Genomic DNA, 18,379 nt, shown 5'->3' with positions numbered 1-18,379 from the left:
ATTTACCCCGCATGGTTATTTTTAGGGCTCCATGAGATACCGCATGGTAATATACCTATATTGTGCGGTAGATAGCTAGTGGTCCAGAAGCAAATGCCGACCCAACCCAAGCTAAAGGGAGAGCAAAAACAGAACTATGTATTGCACTTGCTGACATGTGCTCCCACATAGTACACTTTCCATTGCAAGCATTGACCTTGCACGAACCGATGGGAAAGGGAGGAGAAGGGAAGGTATTCAGGATACAGGTTGTGGGTGTCCCAGGTCTTAGGCCAACATCATGGTATGCTGGCAAGAAGAGTAATAGAGACGATGCCCATGCTCATCTGGCACTAAAGAATGAGCTAGCGATGATAGCTGTCCATAAAGCTATCTGTCAATTATTGGGGTACTCACACACCTGAGAGCCTGGGTCATCACTCCGTTTTTCAATGGTGGAAGTGTGCACAATATGTTGATGTGTCTCCCACATCGTTGCGGGACATATGTAAGATGGGTTAAGACCACACATCCCAAAGAAGAACCTCGCTTTCACTGGAACTCTCCACTCAATAGGCTGCGAGTAAGGTTGTTCTGTCACCATGGATTGTCCATTGCTGCTGCTATGGCTAGTGGTTTGAAAGCAGTTCACAAAAAAAGATATGCGCACACTGATCTGCAAGCAACCAACTACATGCTAGAGATGACAAGTCTGTCCGAGTTGGGATTATCAATTGGGGAAGAAGCCTCCACTTGACCAAAACTCGATATCTGCAAGACCCATCTTTTGCTCCTCCTAAGGTATTTCCATGGTTAGCTCCGGAATTATATGCCAGTACAACTACACGGCCAAATCCCAAGCATGCATGGGCACCAGAGTCAGATTGTTTTGCCATTGGTTGGCTATTTAGAAAAATTGCCAACTTTCTCATAGATGTTGCAGACGCTCTTAGTGACAACTCCGTGAAGGGAAGGCCTTTTCAAAGTATCATACCCATTGTATATCATTTCCATGGTTTGGAAAGCCTATTTTCTTATTTTTCACCATGCATCATGTATGAGTGATGAAAAATATGGATCGGTGTGCATTTGGCCTATGTGCATATCTCCAATGGGTATGATACTTTGCATAGGTCTTAACGTAAGTAATTTTTATGTCCTTTCCAAAGTGACATATCACTTGGACATCATTTTCATGGTTTGAAAATCCTATTTCTTGTTTTTCACCATGCATCATGCATGAGTGATGAAAAATATGCATAGGTGTTCTTCTAGCCTAATGTGTGTATCTTTGATGGGTACGATACTTTACACAAGCCTTAAACTAATTAATTTTAAGGTCTATGAAAAGTATTGTACCCATCATATATTATTTTCATCGTTTGGAAATCCTATTTCCTTGTGTTTTACCATGCATCCTACATGAATGATGGAAAATATGCATCGGTGTGCATCTAGCCTATGTGTGTTGTTATGGGGAAAAAAAACCACCACAAGCCAATAGGCGCAAAGCATGGAGACACTATAGCCATGGGAAAGAGAAAGGGATGATATATGAGGACAAGTGGGGAGGGGTGAGAGCAAGATGAATAAGGGAGCTGTGGCACAAAAAGCTAGAGAAAGGGGAAGGAGGGGAATATACATGGCAAGAGGGAGTGAAGAGATGGAGACATCAAAAAAGAAGGAGAATACTTTATTGAAATTAAGGAAGGATGAGAAATCAAAGTACAAGAATAGTGGCTATACAAGAGTGAGTGTGTTGCATCAAGGAATAGCCCTTCCTTTTATAACCAAAGGAAGGGGCTCTCTTAATAAATGCATCCTCCCACATGCATGGTGTGTGTGGAGGCATCTTCCATGTGAGCTAGGTGGGTAAGCACCCTCAATAGCATGTGACAATACCTTTTCGCAAAAAAATCAAACCTTCTTATCCTAAATTTAAGATGTCCCATGGCTCCTTCAGGCGAAAACCTTCATTGCCCTTATCATGATGATACACGTTCCTTTCACACATGCATGCACTATGTTTGCTTACCACACTTAAGCCTACATCTCTCACCGAAACATGACCCAAGGTCTTGAGCTACACTTATACTACAAACAATGACATCGATATATGTGTAGGTGACAAAAAGCCTCAAAACCCTGCATACTGGAAATACCTTGCTCTTCCTACGAAAGTTGTGAAAAAAAACCAACATTTGGTGCCGCTGTCAAGGAGACTAGTTTCTCAAGTAATGAGTAAATATATGCAAGTATGTGTAAAGAGCAAACTACCACAAACTATCACGAACATATTACTCAAGGGTAAGGAGAGTAAACTCTCTTTCTCACGACTTCTATAGGAAGAGTAGGGTGTTCTCAGTATGCAGGGTTCCAAGGCTTTTTGTCACCTACAGATATATTGGTGTTGTTGGTTGTAGTATAAGTGTAGCTTAGGACCTTGGGTCGTATTTTGGTGAGAGACGTAGGCTTACATGTGGCAAGCAAACATAGTGCATCCATGTGTGAAAGGAACGTGCATCATCATGGTTGGGGTAGTGAGGGATTTCACCTTCATTGGGGGTTAAAAGGCTTAGAAAGAGTTTAAGGGTTAGAGGGAGGTTCAAGGTTTAGAAGGGGTACAGGGTTTAGAAGAGGTTCTAGAGTTTAGAAGAAGTTTAACAGCGGTTAGAAGGAGGATCCAAGGTTCAAGGTAGAGTAATGGTGGAGAGCTCGTCTCCCTCATAAATCATGGACCAAGGGTTTAGGGGGAGCATAGGAGTAGGAGAGAAACTTACATGTAATAGCATGGGGGAGGAGGAGAGAGGAGGAGGGAGGAGAAGACGAAGGAGAAGGGAGGAGGAGAGAGAAGAAGGGAGGAGGAGGGAGGAGGAGAGGGAGGAGAATGTAGGAGGGAGGAGGAGAGGGAGGAGAATGGAGGAGGGATGAGGTGGAAGGAGGAGAGGGAGAGGAGGGGTTGCAAGGTTGGAGGAGAGGGAAGGAGGAGTTGCAAGGTTAGGACATGCTTTTGGATGTGGACTACAAGAGAGCATGGACACTTGGAGACAATTGTTTGGAATACCAAAGTAAAACTCAACACAATGCCCCAAAGATTGTGGGCTGTAGAACTTGCATCTAGGATGTGCATATAGAAGCTGCATGTTGCATGTAGGAGTTGCATGTAGAACTTGCATGTAGGAGTTGCATCTATCAACCCCGCTACTACCTATACCCTCTACACAGCAACCTCTGCACAACCCACCCCAATCCATACCTTTCTTACTTGCCTCTTTTCCCCTGCGTAAGCCGTACAAGCTGTACGATCGTCCGTACAAGCTCCCTCCTCCGTACACGTTCCTTTACTCGTTCGTTTTCCTTCTTCTGTACCTGCTCCCATGTCTGAACAACCAGATTTCGTACCAAATTTGTCTTCCCCTGTCTCTGCAACCTTTTGCTCTTCTCACACCGAGTTTTGTACAGTCTTTTCCTGATGTCTTCATTTTCTCTGCTTCAATCTTCCCTTCTATCTCTGCCCCTCCTGCACGTGTCTTCTTTCGACGGAAGCGTGGTGGTTTGTCTCCTTCCACCTTGGTTAAATCGGCAAAGTTGGATATCGCGGATGAGTCCTTCGTCTTCCCTTCCACTGAACCTTCGCCGCCATATGTGTTTTGCTTCTGTCACAGAGGTTCCTTCATCGAGTTCACCGCTTGTTTGTTCTTTGGACTCTGCCCTTCTGGTATCCGGTCTTCGATAGGCTCAGCAGCTTGGAGTCTGTCTCTACTTTATGGATAGGATTTTATCTACAGCTCAACTTCGTCGTTGGGCTGAAGTTGCAATGGGTCAGGATTACCTTTCCTTCTTTGTCTTTCTGGGCAAAGGTTTTTATTATGCCCACTACTCTTCGACCGATGTGATGGAGCGACTTATTAGTCGTGCTAGTATTCATGGAGCTGGTTTCTTTGCTTATGTGATGCCTTGGGATCCGCTTTTTGATCCGTCTGCCTCTCTTCTGACTCACTGTCCGGTCTAGATTACCCTCAAAGCATTGCCTCTGCCTCTTCTTCAACATCTTCCTACTCTTGCAGCTTTTTTGGAAAGACCTCTACATGTTCCAAGATAAGAGTTCTTGCAGGCTACTCAGAATGTTCGCCTTTGAATTTTATGGGATATGATACAACCGTGTCCTCTACTCTAGATCTTGATTTGGGATTTGCTCATCCGATGCGCATCAAGCTACATTTTACCTCTTTTCCTACAACGTGTTATCGATGCTAGCAGGTTGGTCATTTTGCACGTGCTTGCCCTTCGACTTCCATGACCACTCCTCCTACTCCTTCAACTATAAAGTTTACTCTTCCTTCTTCTCCAGTTTCTGCTAAGGCTTTACTAGATAAGACTACTTTACTGTTCCGAAGCATTACAAGAGGAAGGTAGAAAAATGACAGGTTAATCTTTCTCTTGTTAAAGAAGTTCAGGATCGACTCTCGTTAAGCATCATCAGCCTCCTCCTCCTCCTCTAGATATAGCTGTGCCCCTTGCAGAGGGAATCATACAGGATGCTGCACATGCTCTTTCTCAAGTTGATCCTCGAAGTGAAGCTGAAATGCCGAGTCCTGCTTTAACAGATGCAGCTCTTTCGTCAGAGGATACGGATGTTGATCTAGCTCCTTTGCCTGTGATGCCTGTGCCAAAGTCTTCTTCTGTTCGGGATACAGAAGTGCCTTTTTTATCGGATTCTTTTCATCCCATGTTACAATAGGTTTTCGACCCTGTGATTCAAAAATTTTTAGTACCAGCATATACCAAGAAGAATCACAAAGGCAAAAAACAGCTGGTTTTTATTGATGGTGTGGTTTCATCACTGCATCAATTTTTACAAAGCAATAATTTGAAGCTGGAGGATGCTGTGTTTGATCCTCCTCCAGCTTGATATGTAACTTTTTACTTGACTGCCTCATGACTTTTGCTGGCTTTACTTGTAAATTTTTTTCTTATACTTACTGGTGGGTTTTTACCTCTTTTGAGGTTTCCCACACACAGATATAACATTTCACTTTTAAAAAAAAGTGTGTGTGTGTGTGTGTGTGTGTGTTATATATAAATATACACACACGCACACACATATAGGCTCGTGGGCTCTGGTAGATATATGGCATTGACTATACAGAGATGAATGCCCCTGCCCTCTAGCTCCCTTTCTCTTTTTGTTTGTGGCTGAGTCTTAAAGTGAAAAGCATCAAATATTCAACACTGCCACAATACTGTGTGCAAGCTTAGATTGTCTTATGTGGATCAAAATATGATCTTCAAACACCTTGCCTCTCCCTCAGTCATTGGCACATTTAAGAAGAGGAGTATAGGTACACATTACAATTTCAAGCCTTTTCCTAAGGGAACAAAAAAAAGGAAACAATTCCCAAGCAGGTGAGCCATATGATTCTTTTCTAAAGACGAAAACCTGCCAGCAGCATTTTGGAAAAAGTACAGTTTAACTCTACTGCGATGGCCTGATAATGGCAATTTGTACTGCTATAATTTGAAGACCATACTTGTCACATCAATCTGCCTACAATCTCCAAAAGACACTCAGCATTGCGAACTCCCTTGCTGAGTCACAGTTTGAAGCCTTATTAACATTAATCAAGAAGAATGCCTAAAGCTTAAAATTGAATAAGGGATTGGGAAGCAGCATGGCTATATAGTGAGATAAAAGGACTTAACAGTAAGCACCCTGCAAACTTTGACTCCATTCATTATCAGCACCAGAAGACTCCCTTTCTGAAATATGCCTGTCTCTCTTTAGATAAAAGACGATTATTAACCATTGTACAAAAAGAGGCTGCAATAATAGGCAAAATTACATACAAAGCTCAGGTAATACAATCCTCACCCAAATCTCAAAATTTTCACCACTGATTTACGATTTTTCCTTTGGTTCCAGACCAGAAATCTCTTTTAGAACCTGTGCCTTGTCTTGATCAAACTGTTCATCCTCTGAAACAATCCAAAGCATCATCACAATTAGATGGCCAATTTGCACCGTTATTCCAGTACATCCAATTTCAGACAACAGGGAAAAGCATAAGCTCCAGGCCAAAACTACATGAATTCTTTACCTCCAATAAAAGTCTATGCATCCCCTTTTAAACTAGTCAAAAGTTACAGGAAGAAAAGTTCTCCAACCCAACAAAAAGTGTAAAACCATGGACGTAGAAAGATAAATCCTCTGCATCCGCTTTTACCTTACAAAAAGACGTAGAACAAAAACTCTCCAACCAAGAAAAAAAGCACAAATCCATGAACTGGCAGAGCATATCTATTTATGTCCATGGGAAACTTTGAGAAAAGTTTCTGACTGCTTGAGTGAACCCACATCAATGGAATCAGTGATTGAGGAATAAATTACTCAAGAAGGCCTCATTCACCAGTTAAGGCATGACTGATTTAAATTAGCCCAAACATTTCCAAAGGCATAGTTGAGACAGGCCTCCTGATATTAACCGCCCCTGTCGAAACATAACTATCCTACTAGCTCTGAATTGAAGGCCGCCCTAAACAGTAAAGGCGTGCACAAAAAAGCAGCTCTTCTTCAATTGGTATCTTTTCATGCTCAATTGAGCTCATGGTGCCTCCTGCCTATGCCTTGATTCCGCCTTGAGGTCTTTATAACCCTACGAGCAATTGCTGACCATCTCCTGACAGATTCACCTACCAATAGATGGACACTAAATGTGCACAGCTAGCAGGCCAACTCATCCTAGGTATTGAGATATAACCTAACATGCTAAGATAGTGAACCAACTAGCTCTACTATGCAACCTCTTCCTCATAAGCTGAAGCTCCACCACTATTCTGTCAATCAACATTATGCTGCCATGCACAAATAAAACCTGTATGCTCTAATACCTATCTTGAGACCCCTTTCTCCTTTGGGTAAGGAATCCATTGCCTATATGTGGAACCACCGTTGGATGCTACGTGTCCCATAGGAGGACATTCTCATTAGATGCCTCCCTGCTCCAGCTAGCGCCAGTCACCCTCGGCCTCGCCATCTCTTCCCCCTTCCACTCTTTGCCTCCTCTTGCCTTCCATCCGGTCCTCACCTTCCCTTGATCCCCCCCACCCGTACTTGTCTTCTTCTTCTTCTGCCCCTCTGCTCTTCCCTCCCTTTTCCACCCCCGCCTCCTTCCCGCTTGGCTTTCCAGTCCCGTCCTGCCACCCGCCCTGCCAGCCCACCACTTCTCTTCTTCGTCTGCCCCTCTCTCTTCCCCTTCTTTCCCCACTCACAAAAAACTACGGAATTGCTAGTGAATATCCAATCCAGCTATTTATGTAACTCTTCCAGATCTAACAGTTACAATTAAGAATTAGGCAAAGGACATAGAGCAAGTACCTTTCTCAGTCTTGAAGTCACTGAAGAATCGGAGCAGTTTATTCCGATTTGCTAGCAGTATACTCACAATATCAGGTGGCTTATTTGCATTTGCAACAAAAATCTGTTCAATACAAAAGCATTATAAGATGCAGTGGCTTGACAATATGCTGCTGACAACCCAATAGACACACCATTGAAACACACTGCTTTTTTGAAAACAAATTGCCCTGCAGTATCTAACACAAACAAAGCGGACACTTTTTGCCTCACAACACATGATGTATGACAGGCGGAAGGAAACCACCATGTAAAATCCTTGCCAGCCAGAAGTTTCCGGCCAAAACACAAACTATAGCAATGAAGGAAGAGGATCTCTAATGGAATGCATTCGGAAATTTTTTTAAAAAAATCACCTTGAAAACATGGAATGCTTCAACCTGAATATTCTTGCTAGGCTCCTGCTAAGAATCAAGCAAGTTTAGTCACTCTAATAACCTAACACATCAACTTAAAGGGATGAAATAAATGAAGAAAACTCTTTCTGAGCACTGCCTTGGGGGCGTAGTTTACTGACTCTGAGGAGATTCATTAGAATCCTTAGATTATCCTTGGAGCTGACATATCGCATCATGACTCCTGAGTTTGACCTATCCAATAACATGTCTCCAAGTAGCTGCATATTGAATTACAACAAAATTTTATTTAATTCGTAAGGCAATGAATTTAAATAACTTGAAGACATGCATGCCTCACAACTAGTGAGTCAGTTTAGCACAAGAAACAGTTCACACTTCAGACATTCTTCCTCAGGTCAATGATCACATATAACAGGGTACATTGTACAAACTTTTAATAATCCCCCCCCCCTTTCCCCTTTTTCTCACCCCTACCCCTATGATTGATGACAGTAGGCTTTTTTAGGGTTAAAGAATGCAGAAAAAGATGCGCAGTCAAGCTAGCACTAGATTGTCAGTTCCAAAGATCAAACCATTACAAATACATATACCAAGTGATTTCATGTTGCTGAAAAGCTTAGCATAATTTGTAACTGATTTTTATCTTTATTTTTTCCGGTTGTGGGGGGGGGTGGGGTACTTCTAAATTGTCAAAATTGGTAAATACAATAAAAATCAATTTGCCTCTGCCATTCAGCTGAGCTAAAAAGAGAAGACTATGAAAACCATTAGCTGACCCAACCCTCACTATAACAGAGAAAAATGAATCAAGAATTTCCCAGCCATGAGTTAAAATACCACTTTAGATAAAGCCAAATCAAACTTAAAAGGGTGGCTGAGACCACAGAAAAGAGAATATGCTCATCGTGACAAAGCTTACTACCTGTTATGAGAAAGGAAGGTAGAGTCTGCAGTTCCAAATGGGCTGATTGGAAATTCTGGAGAAGGTCTGCATGATGCATGAGGGGTGATGCTCACTTGCAGCTGGTTTGCTACCTAGCCATCATGGTGTGGACATAGACAAGGTGTTGCTATTGGTGGAATACTCCATCAGAAAGAGAGAAGAACTTGCGTTAACAGATAGACATTTGCATGCAGAACATTGATGGAGGCAAACCCTATAAGTTATGCATCAAAGGAAAACAAATGCTTATCTCAAAAAGAAATAAGCATATCAACAAGTTCTGTCAAGACAGTTCTCCTGGAATGAAAGATTTGTCCCTGCTTAAAGAAAAGCATCCCCAGGCATGGTATACTGAGCCAATTCAAAGCATATGGTCTCATCCACGCCCTCACACACGAAGGAAACAACTGTATCTTGCTTAAAGTGCATGCCTGAACGATGATGGAGGCAAGTACACCTTTCAAGTTATGCATCAAAGGAAAACAAATGCTTATCTCGAAATTCTGTCAAGACAGTTTTCCTGGAATAAAAGATTTGTCCCTACTTAAAGAAAACTAATCCCAGGCATGGTATGCCAAGCACTCCAAAGCATACGGTCTCATCCAAAGCCAAGGCATATCACAGGCCCTCGAGGCAAAAATTGTACCTTGCTTGTAGGGCCATTTTGCCATAAGACAGCTGCAATAATCTAGGGAAGTACCCCTTGTTGTAAACCCATCAAGGACATTGGCCTATATAAACAAGCCCAAGGTGCCCTAAGTCCTAGGGCATACTCATTAGTAGACCCAATAGGAAACAGGGCTGAACCTGGCTGCTCCCACTGCCCCCCTCCCGACATCTCCTCCTTCCCGCGGCCCCTTCCACCTCCTCCACCATCGCTCCCCCTCGCCGCCTCTTCCCTCTACCTCCACCACTACCTCTCTGCCCCCCCCTCCCCATCTCCCCTCGCCTACCCTCCCTGCCTCCCCCCGCCTCATCTCCCCGTGCTGCACCCCCCCCGCCTTTCCTCTCCGCTTCCCCTCCTCCTCCACCTTCCCTCTCCGCTTCCCCATCTCCCCTCGCCTACCCTCCCCGCCTCATCTCCCCGCGCTGCCCCCCCCCGCGCCTTCCCTCTCCGCTTCCCTCCCCGCTCCCCCTCCCTGCTGTTTCTTCCACCCCCACGCTGCCCCTCCTCGCCTCCTTCCGCAGCCTCTACCACCTCCCCCCACCGCCTCCTACCACCTCCTGCCGCCCCTACCTCCTCCCCCCTCCACCTTCTCCGCCGCCTTCTCTCTCCCCCCCCCCCCGGGCTTCCTTCTCCCGCCTCCTCTTGCCCTCGCCTTCTCGTCCCCCCCCTCCGTGTCCACCTTCCTCCCTCCTTGCCTCCCTCCTTTTTCTTCCGTCCTTACCCCCCCTCACTCCACCTCATCTCCGCCTCAGACGTTTTTCTCCCTTTTCTTCTTCCTCCCTGCAGCGGAAGCATTTGCGCTTTTTAAGGCGAAAGAAAACCTTGGTGGTGACGCTTGGTCTGGCTGTTAAGGTTCTTTTTTCACCAGCTGACAAGCAACAAGTACAGCAAGCAGTTCAGTCCCTCCAGGACAAGGCGCTTGTGGGCAAAATTGTGGGCCTCACGCCTACATGGAGACAGATGCGAGAGTGGATCCAGGCGAGCTTGGCATTAGAAGGAGACCACATCTAGGAGGTCCCCATCTATGGACGAGGCGTTTTTCTCATCCAGCTGAGCTTCCCCGACACTGCCTCGACACTTGTGGAGCAGAGCCCCATCCTCCTCGGCCCACATCTTGTTTACCTCTTTTCTTGGTATCATGGGTTCACAATGGAGGACATGGATAAGACACACCATGTTCCACGTTTCTCGGTTACACTTCGCTTCCCAGGGCTCCCCAAGGAGTATCGAGCCATCCTCCCTTCCCATGGTCGAGCGTTAGGCACAGTGCACGAGTCCCTGCCAGAGTCAGACGCCTCAGTCTTAGCAGATGATGGAGTTCCCAAGATCAGACTGGTGGCTGAGAGCCCAGAGTCCCTCCCAGAATTGATCCTTCTCGAGACCCTTGAAGGGGGCACACTTCGCCAGAGGGTGGGAATTTCTAGGTTACCACACCAGTGTCTTTGGTGCAAACAGATCGGTCACCTCGCCAAAGATTGCCCCCGTGGCCTCCCTCATGTGCCTCCCCCCCCCCTCCGCAGAGTAGACAGAGTCAGCAGGCCCGGGCCCAGTGCCCTCTTAGGCAGGAGCAACAGGAGTCTCAGACCCCTTGGATTACCCCCTCAGAAGGGGACTGGACTCAAGTTAAAAAGAAAAAGATCCCAAGCAAGCAGGCCCACAAGTGCTGCAGGCAGAGAGCCAATCGCAGAGAGAGGGACAGGATTGACCGAGAGGCCCCAAAGGAGGAATAGCAGGAGCCACCTCCTCCAGCAGTAGGGGCCACCGTCCATCTAGACAGTCCTCCAGCTTCGGAGGTTCAACCTCCGATTCCACCCTTGCAGCAGCAGCGAGCCCCAGGTGCTCCAGATGCGGCCATGGCGGAAGCCGCAGACAATAACCCGATGGGGGCCGCAGAGGAGCCGATCCAGAGCCCCGACGAGCCTGACCAATAGGGGGGCCCTGTGGTCCTTGTCCCTCCTCCTCCCTCTCCCCTCCCAAGACCCTTCCCCCTCTTCTTCTTCACTTCCCCCTCCCCCTCCAAGGTTCCCCCTGCCTCCTTCCTCCCCCCTCAGCCCCCCCTCCTATAGTCACCCTTACCACCCGCCCCCCTCCCTCTATCCCCCACGTCCCTCTTCTGCTGTCCCCCTCTCCACTTCAGCAACAGGTTCTTCCACTTCGACACCCCTACCAGCTGGCAAGGGAACGATGACGCCCCCTTCTGCCTCCTCATCGCAATAGCAAGTCCGTTCAAGGAGGGATCCTAAGGGACAAGGCTCGTCTTCCCAGACAGCGGCCCCTAACCTCCAGCCTGGGCGTCCCTTACCGCGGGACTTCTGGAGGTTAGGACCCTGAAACTATCTGGAGATTCCGGACTCTTATCCTCTACCATTGGAGATAACACTCATGGTCCTTCAGCCCCAAAAGGGGAGTTTGATCAGTGCAGTGGGATCTCCGACACACCCCGTTTGGAGATTTCCGTTTGCCTCCACAGGGGTGGAGAAATGGTCCCCGGAGGTGTTCGATGCTATTTTGGAAAATCACATTACACTCATGATGGATGAGTGGATGGGGCCACATGGACTAGACCTTTGGTACGCCCATGGTGCGGAGATGCACTTTCACTTGAGCTTCACGCGCGAGGAGCCGGTGTGTGGTTTGGTGATAGGAGTCACCTTCTCCTAAGGAGAGGTCCAGATGAGTGGTTCCCTACGGTAGGACGGAGTGGAGGGGTCTGCATCTCAATCTCACAGACTTTGGTCCCAAAGGTCTACGATTAGAGCGAGCTCATTCCAAGACGGGCAGTTTGGATAAGAGTTCAGACGGGAGAGTCCAAGATCGGGATCTTGAACATGTATGCCTCAGCATGCAGACAGCACTGCCCGGCCTTTTGGAGGAGGCTGTCAGAGTGTCTTCCGGAGTGTCTTCCGGATGTAGACTCCTGGATTATTGGAGGAGTTTGGGGAAGACAAGCAGGGCGGAGCCTCTTTTCCTGAGATACCAGCAGTAGAGTGTAGCACCTGGGAGCGGTTCATTTTGATGATCAGTAGCAGAGACCCGTGGAGAGAGCCAGATTTTAGCAAGACACCTCGCAGCCTTCTCTTCTCCTTTGGATAGAGGAGACACAATGGATTGCTAGAGAGACTAGACCGTTTCTATGTTGGGGACTGAGCACTACACAGAGGCCGATCTATCGAGATTCTGACAGGTACCACGATGTCAGACCACTCTCTAGTGGAACTTCACTTGGAGCAGCCCCGCCGCGGTCTCTCCCAGAAGGGGGTCCGCATTACAGAGGACCTCCTGCAGGACGAGAAGATTCAGCACATCATGGCAGGGATTTGGGAGCAGTCAGAGACGGCACCGTGTGAGGGCTGGGCTACGTGGGTGGCCGATGCGATTCAAAGGAGCAGTGAGGAGCTGCAGGCTCACACCCTTCGACAAAGGAGTACCCTTTAGGAGCGAGAGCGGGCTTTAAGAAGAGACCTCGCCTCCATCAAGAGTCTCAGGGAGCAGGACCCAGTGTCTCAGTGGCTTAGTGACAAATTCGAGAGCGCTCGTCTCGAGCTCTAGGACACAGAGGTGCGACGGTCTGAGTTCTCCTATCATTCCTCCCGAGCCAGATGGGCGCAACAGGGGGATTAGATGATGAAGCAATTCTTTTAGACCACTGGGCCTTGATCGACATCATCCATGACACACAGACTGGGTTTGTCTAGGAGCGTAGCATCCTGGACAACATCTTCACGTTCTGGGAGGCAGTGGATTGGTCCAGAGAGGACTCACAGCTGTTAGCCATCCTTCTCTTGGACTTTGAGAAGGCCTACGACAGGGTGGAGTGGTCTTTCTTGGAGGGAACTATGAGGAGACTGGGTTTCTCAGACAGATGGGTCAGAGAAGTTTCAGCGCTATATGCAAGGAGCTCTAGCCGATGCTTATCAGAGGACACACAGGCGAGGCCTTTCCTCTCTCTCGCTCAGTCCGCCAAAGCTGCCCACTTGCTCCCTTCCTCTTCTTGTTTGTGATGGAGGCTTTGACCTACTATTTGAGATCACAGGTGGCGGCTCTCACAGGGTTGAAGCTCCCAATCAGATAGGAGGAGAAGCTACTTGACTTGGAGTTTGCAGACGACACGGCCTTGTATGTTGAGGGCACCACAGCGAGTCTGGAAAGAGTAAGGGACGCCCCAGCTATTTATTGTGAGGCCTTGGGAGCACGGATCAATTGGACGAAATCTATAGATTTCTTCACAGGCTTTGAGGAGACATAGAAGATCCGGGAGTAGGGAAGTGACCTTGGCTTCAGATGGATACCGCGGGGCCAGACAACGAGATACCGCGGATGCCGGGTGGGTATTGACATTACAGCAGAGCAGCAGATTGCCCCGGTCCTTGAGAGTGTTCGATGCAAGCTTCTCTATTGGAGCTCAGCCAAACTCTCCTTAGCATGTCGTGCCTTAGTGGAAAACCAAGTCCTTCTTGGCACGGCCTGGTATATCGCCTCCTGCTGGTGCTTTCACACAGGTTGCATTGGGCAGCTCCGACGGTTGGTATGAAACTTCTTTTGGGCAGGTTCAAATGGCACGAGGAACACTAGGGCCCGAGTAGCTTGGCAGACAGTGATCATGCCGCGGGGACTGGGAGGCTTGGGAGATGCAGAGCAGGGCCCTTCTAGGCAAGTTGGTGGTTCGTGGCCTCACCCCAGGTACAGAGCCTTGGAAGCTCCTCTTACAGCGAGGGCTTCTGAGGAACACCCGACGCACTAGGGTGTTGGAAATCTGAAAGGAAAGGAAAGAGTGGACACAAACTCAGAATACTTGCATTACTTGCATTGTAGAATGAAGAAGAGTGAGGTCCTTAAGTAGGCACCTCATACATGCTCACTGACATCACTGATGACTTCAAAGCTCCACAATCATCTCCTCAATCTGCTCCTAGATTCTCTCAATCATCCTATGTGGCTCTTCACCACCTAACTGTGCTTGTGGGCACCTAACTGTGCCTCTAGCACTCACACATAGAAACCTAGGTGTGCCTGAGGCATACACCTTGAGATATCCCAACAAACCCCCCCTCAAGGGAATGCCTCAGGCTATGTCAAGGATACATCTAGTCTCATAGTTTCTCATGCCATCTCATGGTGGTCAAGGATAAATCTATGGCTAGGTTCTCATGCTAGCAAGGGTTCCCTTGGGTATAAGGTAAACAAAAAGGGATACAAAAAAGACCTTCCAATGGTTATCTCCCCTGCATGTACATGCACACAATGTCTGCAGGAGGTACCATGGAGCAAAACATACACATGGCCTACATCATAAGGTGACCAGAAGTGTTTACAAAACAAAATAGTTTATTTCATTCATTTTGGAGGACTATCCAGGCTGAGTACCTTGACATAAAAAGAGAGATCTGGAGCATACATAGAGATGTTTTAAAATGCATAATCTTCAAAGGATGCCTCATCTTGTGGAGGCTCATTAATTGAAAGTAGATTTGCATTTTCTGTCTTTGCTTTGTCTCTGCAAAACTTCTCATTATGGTTGTTCTTGCCACAGTGCTTGCATGGATTAATTTTGAAGCAGTCCTTTGAAAGGTGATTTGTCTTTCCACAGTGATTGCAAGGAGTATACTTGCCCTTCTGGAATTTTACAGCATAAGCAGTGTCATTGCCTTTCCTGAGCTCCATATGCCTTTCTTCTTCTTGGAGGGCAGAGATAATACCTTCAAGATTAGGATTAGGAAGATTTTTCAGAGTGGTAACTATGTGATCATAATTTTCAGGCATACTCTTAAGTAACACTGCCATAGCATCATCTGGAGTAATAGGAGAGTTGATAGAAGCTAATTGACTCATAAGACTCCGCATATAGTTGACATGAGCTGCTAAAGTAGTACCACTAGCCATCTTCAATTCAAAGAAAGAGATTTTAAGTGATAGTTTAGAGATGTGAGAGCTAGCACCAAAAATCATGTCAAGCTTCTGCCAAGCTTCCGAAGGAGACTCCAAGTCAGAGATATGGTGAATATAATCATCTCCTAAAGCAAGAGCAATGATACCGTATGCTTTTTCTTCTCTAGCTGGATCCCTTGCCGGTCGTGTCGGAGTTGAGGATTCTCCAGCATTGGAGGCCGTAGAAGAAGCGGTAGGAGTAGGTTTGACAAGTCCCCATAAGTTCTCCCTCATCAATGCAAATTTCACCTTCATCTGCCATGTGTGGAAGCCCTTTCCATTGAACTTCTCTAGATTAAATAGGGTAGCCATGAGAGGGTCTAACCTAAATATTGGGCAGTGTCTATCTCTCTTACAAGGCAAAAATAACTGAAAGACTTCCAAAATATGAGCACTAGATGTAGCAAAGACTAGTGACCAATATTCAATCAATGATGCTTCTTCTTACATGCTTCATAGAAGTGGGTGAAATAAATACTTTTCAATCAAAACCAGGTCTAGTAATTCAAAACAAAACTGAAGCCACACTTGTACTGAAGTTATTGAAAGATTCAAAAAACCAGAAATGCTAGAGTAGCATTTTATGTAGCATCATCTTCAAAAGCTTGTCAAAACTGTCAAAACCAAAAGACTGAACTTGGAGGGCTTGTAGCTTACTCTTCAGAGCAAAGGAAAAGGGGGTTTCTGAGGCAAAAGAGAGCTGATATACCACAGAAGGTCCTCTGGGAAGTAGAGGCGAAAAAACGCGTCAGGTCGCCATATCTTTCCCCTTCAAAAACGACTAGTTTTTCACTGTTTTCTCCTTGAATATGCAGCCATTGCTGCTCATATTTCAGCACAGGATAGCTCTAGGTATGGACTAACTCCCCCTGAAAGGAATTAGAGAAAGATGAAGTGAGCTGGGAGAAAACGCAGAAGAGACAGTCGACGACTTTCGTGTAATGGCGACGAAACGGGCGCGCCTTTCTTCAATTCCTCTCAGCCAGAAGTTCGCCCTTTTGAGATGGATCTCCAGCAGGAAGGACGTGGGAAATGGCTGAGAACCGGAGGAGAACAAGCTTAAGCAAAGTTTGGGAAGAAGAGGGAGAGATGGTGAAGAAGAAGATGATGATGTGGCAGAAATGGGCTCAAGGAGGATCAAAGGGCTCTGATACCATGTTGGAAATCTGAAAGGAAAGGAAAGAGTGGACACAAACTCAGAATACTTGCATTACTTGCATTGTAGAATGAAGAAGAGTGAGGTCCTTAAGTAGGCACCTCATATGTGCTCACTGACATCACTGATGACTTCAAAGCTCCACAATCATCTCCTCAATCTGCTCCTAGATTCTCTCAATCATCCTATGTGGCTCTCCACCACCTAACTGTGCTTGTGGGCACCTAACTGTGCCTCTAGCACTCACACATAGAAACCAAGGTGTGCCTGAGGCATACACCTTGAGATATCCCAACATAGGGAACATTGGCAACCTTCACATCGATAGATCTTCTTAGAGGCCCCCCTTATGAGGAAGGGCTCCCCCCTGATGAGGAGTTTTCACAAGGTATGGCAGAGACTGGCAAGGGGTCTCATCTGTGCTCCGCCTAGATGCAGAGAGAAGTTTGAGCACCAGCCCCTTATTCTCACCTCTCATTTCTATTTCAAACATTTGGTATAAGAGCAGGTTCCCTCTCGTTCCCACACCATCTCTATGCCTCCGTGGAGCACTTCTAGAGCTGAGCAACTCAGTGCAGCCACCAGGAGGCAGGGTGCCGCATTCTGGTTCAAATAGGCTGATTTGGAGGCCGTTTTGGACCTAGCTTGCATCTTTTTCTACTGCTTCGACCTATTTTTGCGCTCTTGGTGCAATCCAGCACATTTATAGCTAGGCAACCTGTTTGTGCACCTCTGGAGCTGTTTTGAAGCAGGTCGACCTGTTTTTTGTGGGTTTTCCCACTGGTTTTAGTCACAGCAGCCGTTTTTGCACTAGGCACCTACATTTGGAGGGCTGGGTACACATTTCGAGGTGTTTTTCTGTTTGGAAGATGTAGCCTCAGTTTCAGTACTGTTTTGGGGCTTTTGGAGAATTCCCTTGCTGTTTTGAACCTATTTCAAGTGTATCGTGCAAGGACAGCCCATATTTGCACTTGTGGGTGCATTCAGTCCATTTTTTGCAAAATAGTGATGAAATCAGCATTTGAGGGAGCTTCATTGCGTTGAGAAACATTTTCAACCTGCTGATCAACTCTGCTCATTTTATTTCTATTTGGAAGCTGTACCGTCAATTTTCAGACTTTTGGAGAACCTGTTTCAGGTGGTATTGTGCAAGGACAGCCCATATTTTTCACTTGTGGGTGCATTTTCAGTCCATTTTTTGCAAAATATTGATAAAATCAGCATTTGAGGGAGCTTCTATTGCATTGAGAACCATTTCGAACCTGCTAATCAACTCTGTTGGTGGCTCATTTTATATATATTCACTATTTCTAGGCCCGAACCCACGACTATTGGTTGAACCATACAACCAAAAGCCACTGCCACCATTACTTCATCATGCATCAGGCCGGCTCCCATCTTCACCCGTCACATGTTTACATCCTTCAGAGGACATTGGGCTTTGTAATTGGTTGTTAAGTTCGAACCAAAGGTGATTTTCAGTTGGGTTTATGCCATTTGTTTATGCCTTGTTGAGCCAAGCACTAGCTGACTTTGGAGAGAGAATTCTAAGATTGCACTGCATATCCCAGCACTGAGGTGCATCACCTAGTACAGGCTTTGGCAGCAATTTATTTTGCTTGAGCAGAGTGTTCACAGCACAAGAACTTTGCTGAGATATGTTTGCCTCTTTTTGTTTGCTCAAATGGCACATCAAAATTCGAATGATGTCTTTCAAATGCTTGCCCAAGAGGATAGGTTGGATGGCACCAACTATTCTCTCTATAGTTTTATGATGTGGAGTCTTTTGGTTGCCAAGAATTTATGGGACTATGTCACAAGTGATGAAGCCCATCCTTTCAAGATTGGGCCAGGCACTCCTCCACAAGGAGGAGGGGGTTGCGGTGGGGGCACACGAAAAGGAGGAGGGGGGGAGGGGGAGGGGAGAGGGGGAGGG

General features: G+C 46.5%; 1 protein-coding gene across 1 annotated transcript in view; it reads right to left on the bottom strand.

The window, feature by feature from the left end:
- Nucleotides 1-5,472: 5,472 nt before the first annotated feature.
- Nucleotides 5,473-18,379, bottom strand: part of LOC147883677 (Mo25 family protein) — a 79,102-nt gene continuing 66,195 nt past the window's right edge. The window contains exons 8-11 of the mRNA XM_087399858.1: nucleotides 7,911-8,009; nucleotides 7,750-7,794; nucleotides 7,355-7,457; nucleotides 5,473-5,955 (exon numbers count right to left, since the gene is read on the bottom strand). Coding sequence (XP_087255984.1) covers nucleotides 5,879-5,955; nucleotides 7,355-7,457; nucleotides 7,750-7,794; nucleotides 7,911-8,009 — 324 coding nt within the window. The 3' untranslated portion in view covers nucleotides 5,473-5,878. The remainder of the gene's footprint in view (nucleotides 5,956-7,354; nucleotides 7,458-7,749; nucleotides 7,795-7,910; nucleotides 8,010-18,379) is intronic.

The sequence above is a fragment of the Dipteris shenzhenensis genome, chromosome 28, assembly GCF_047967505.1.
Source record: "Dipteris shenzhenensis isolate YYH24624 ecotype China chromosome 28, Dip_SZ_1.0, whole genome shotgun sequence".
NCBI classification, from domain to species: domain Eukaryota; kingdom Viridiplantae; phylum Streptophyta; class Polypodiopsida; order Gleicheniales; family Dipteridaceae; genus Dipteris; species Dipteris shenzhenensis.
This window is presented reverse-complemented; position numbering and strand designations above follow the sequence as displayed.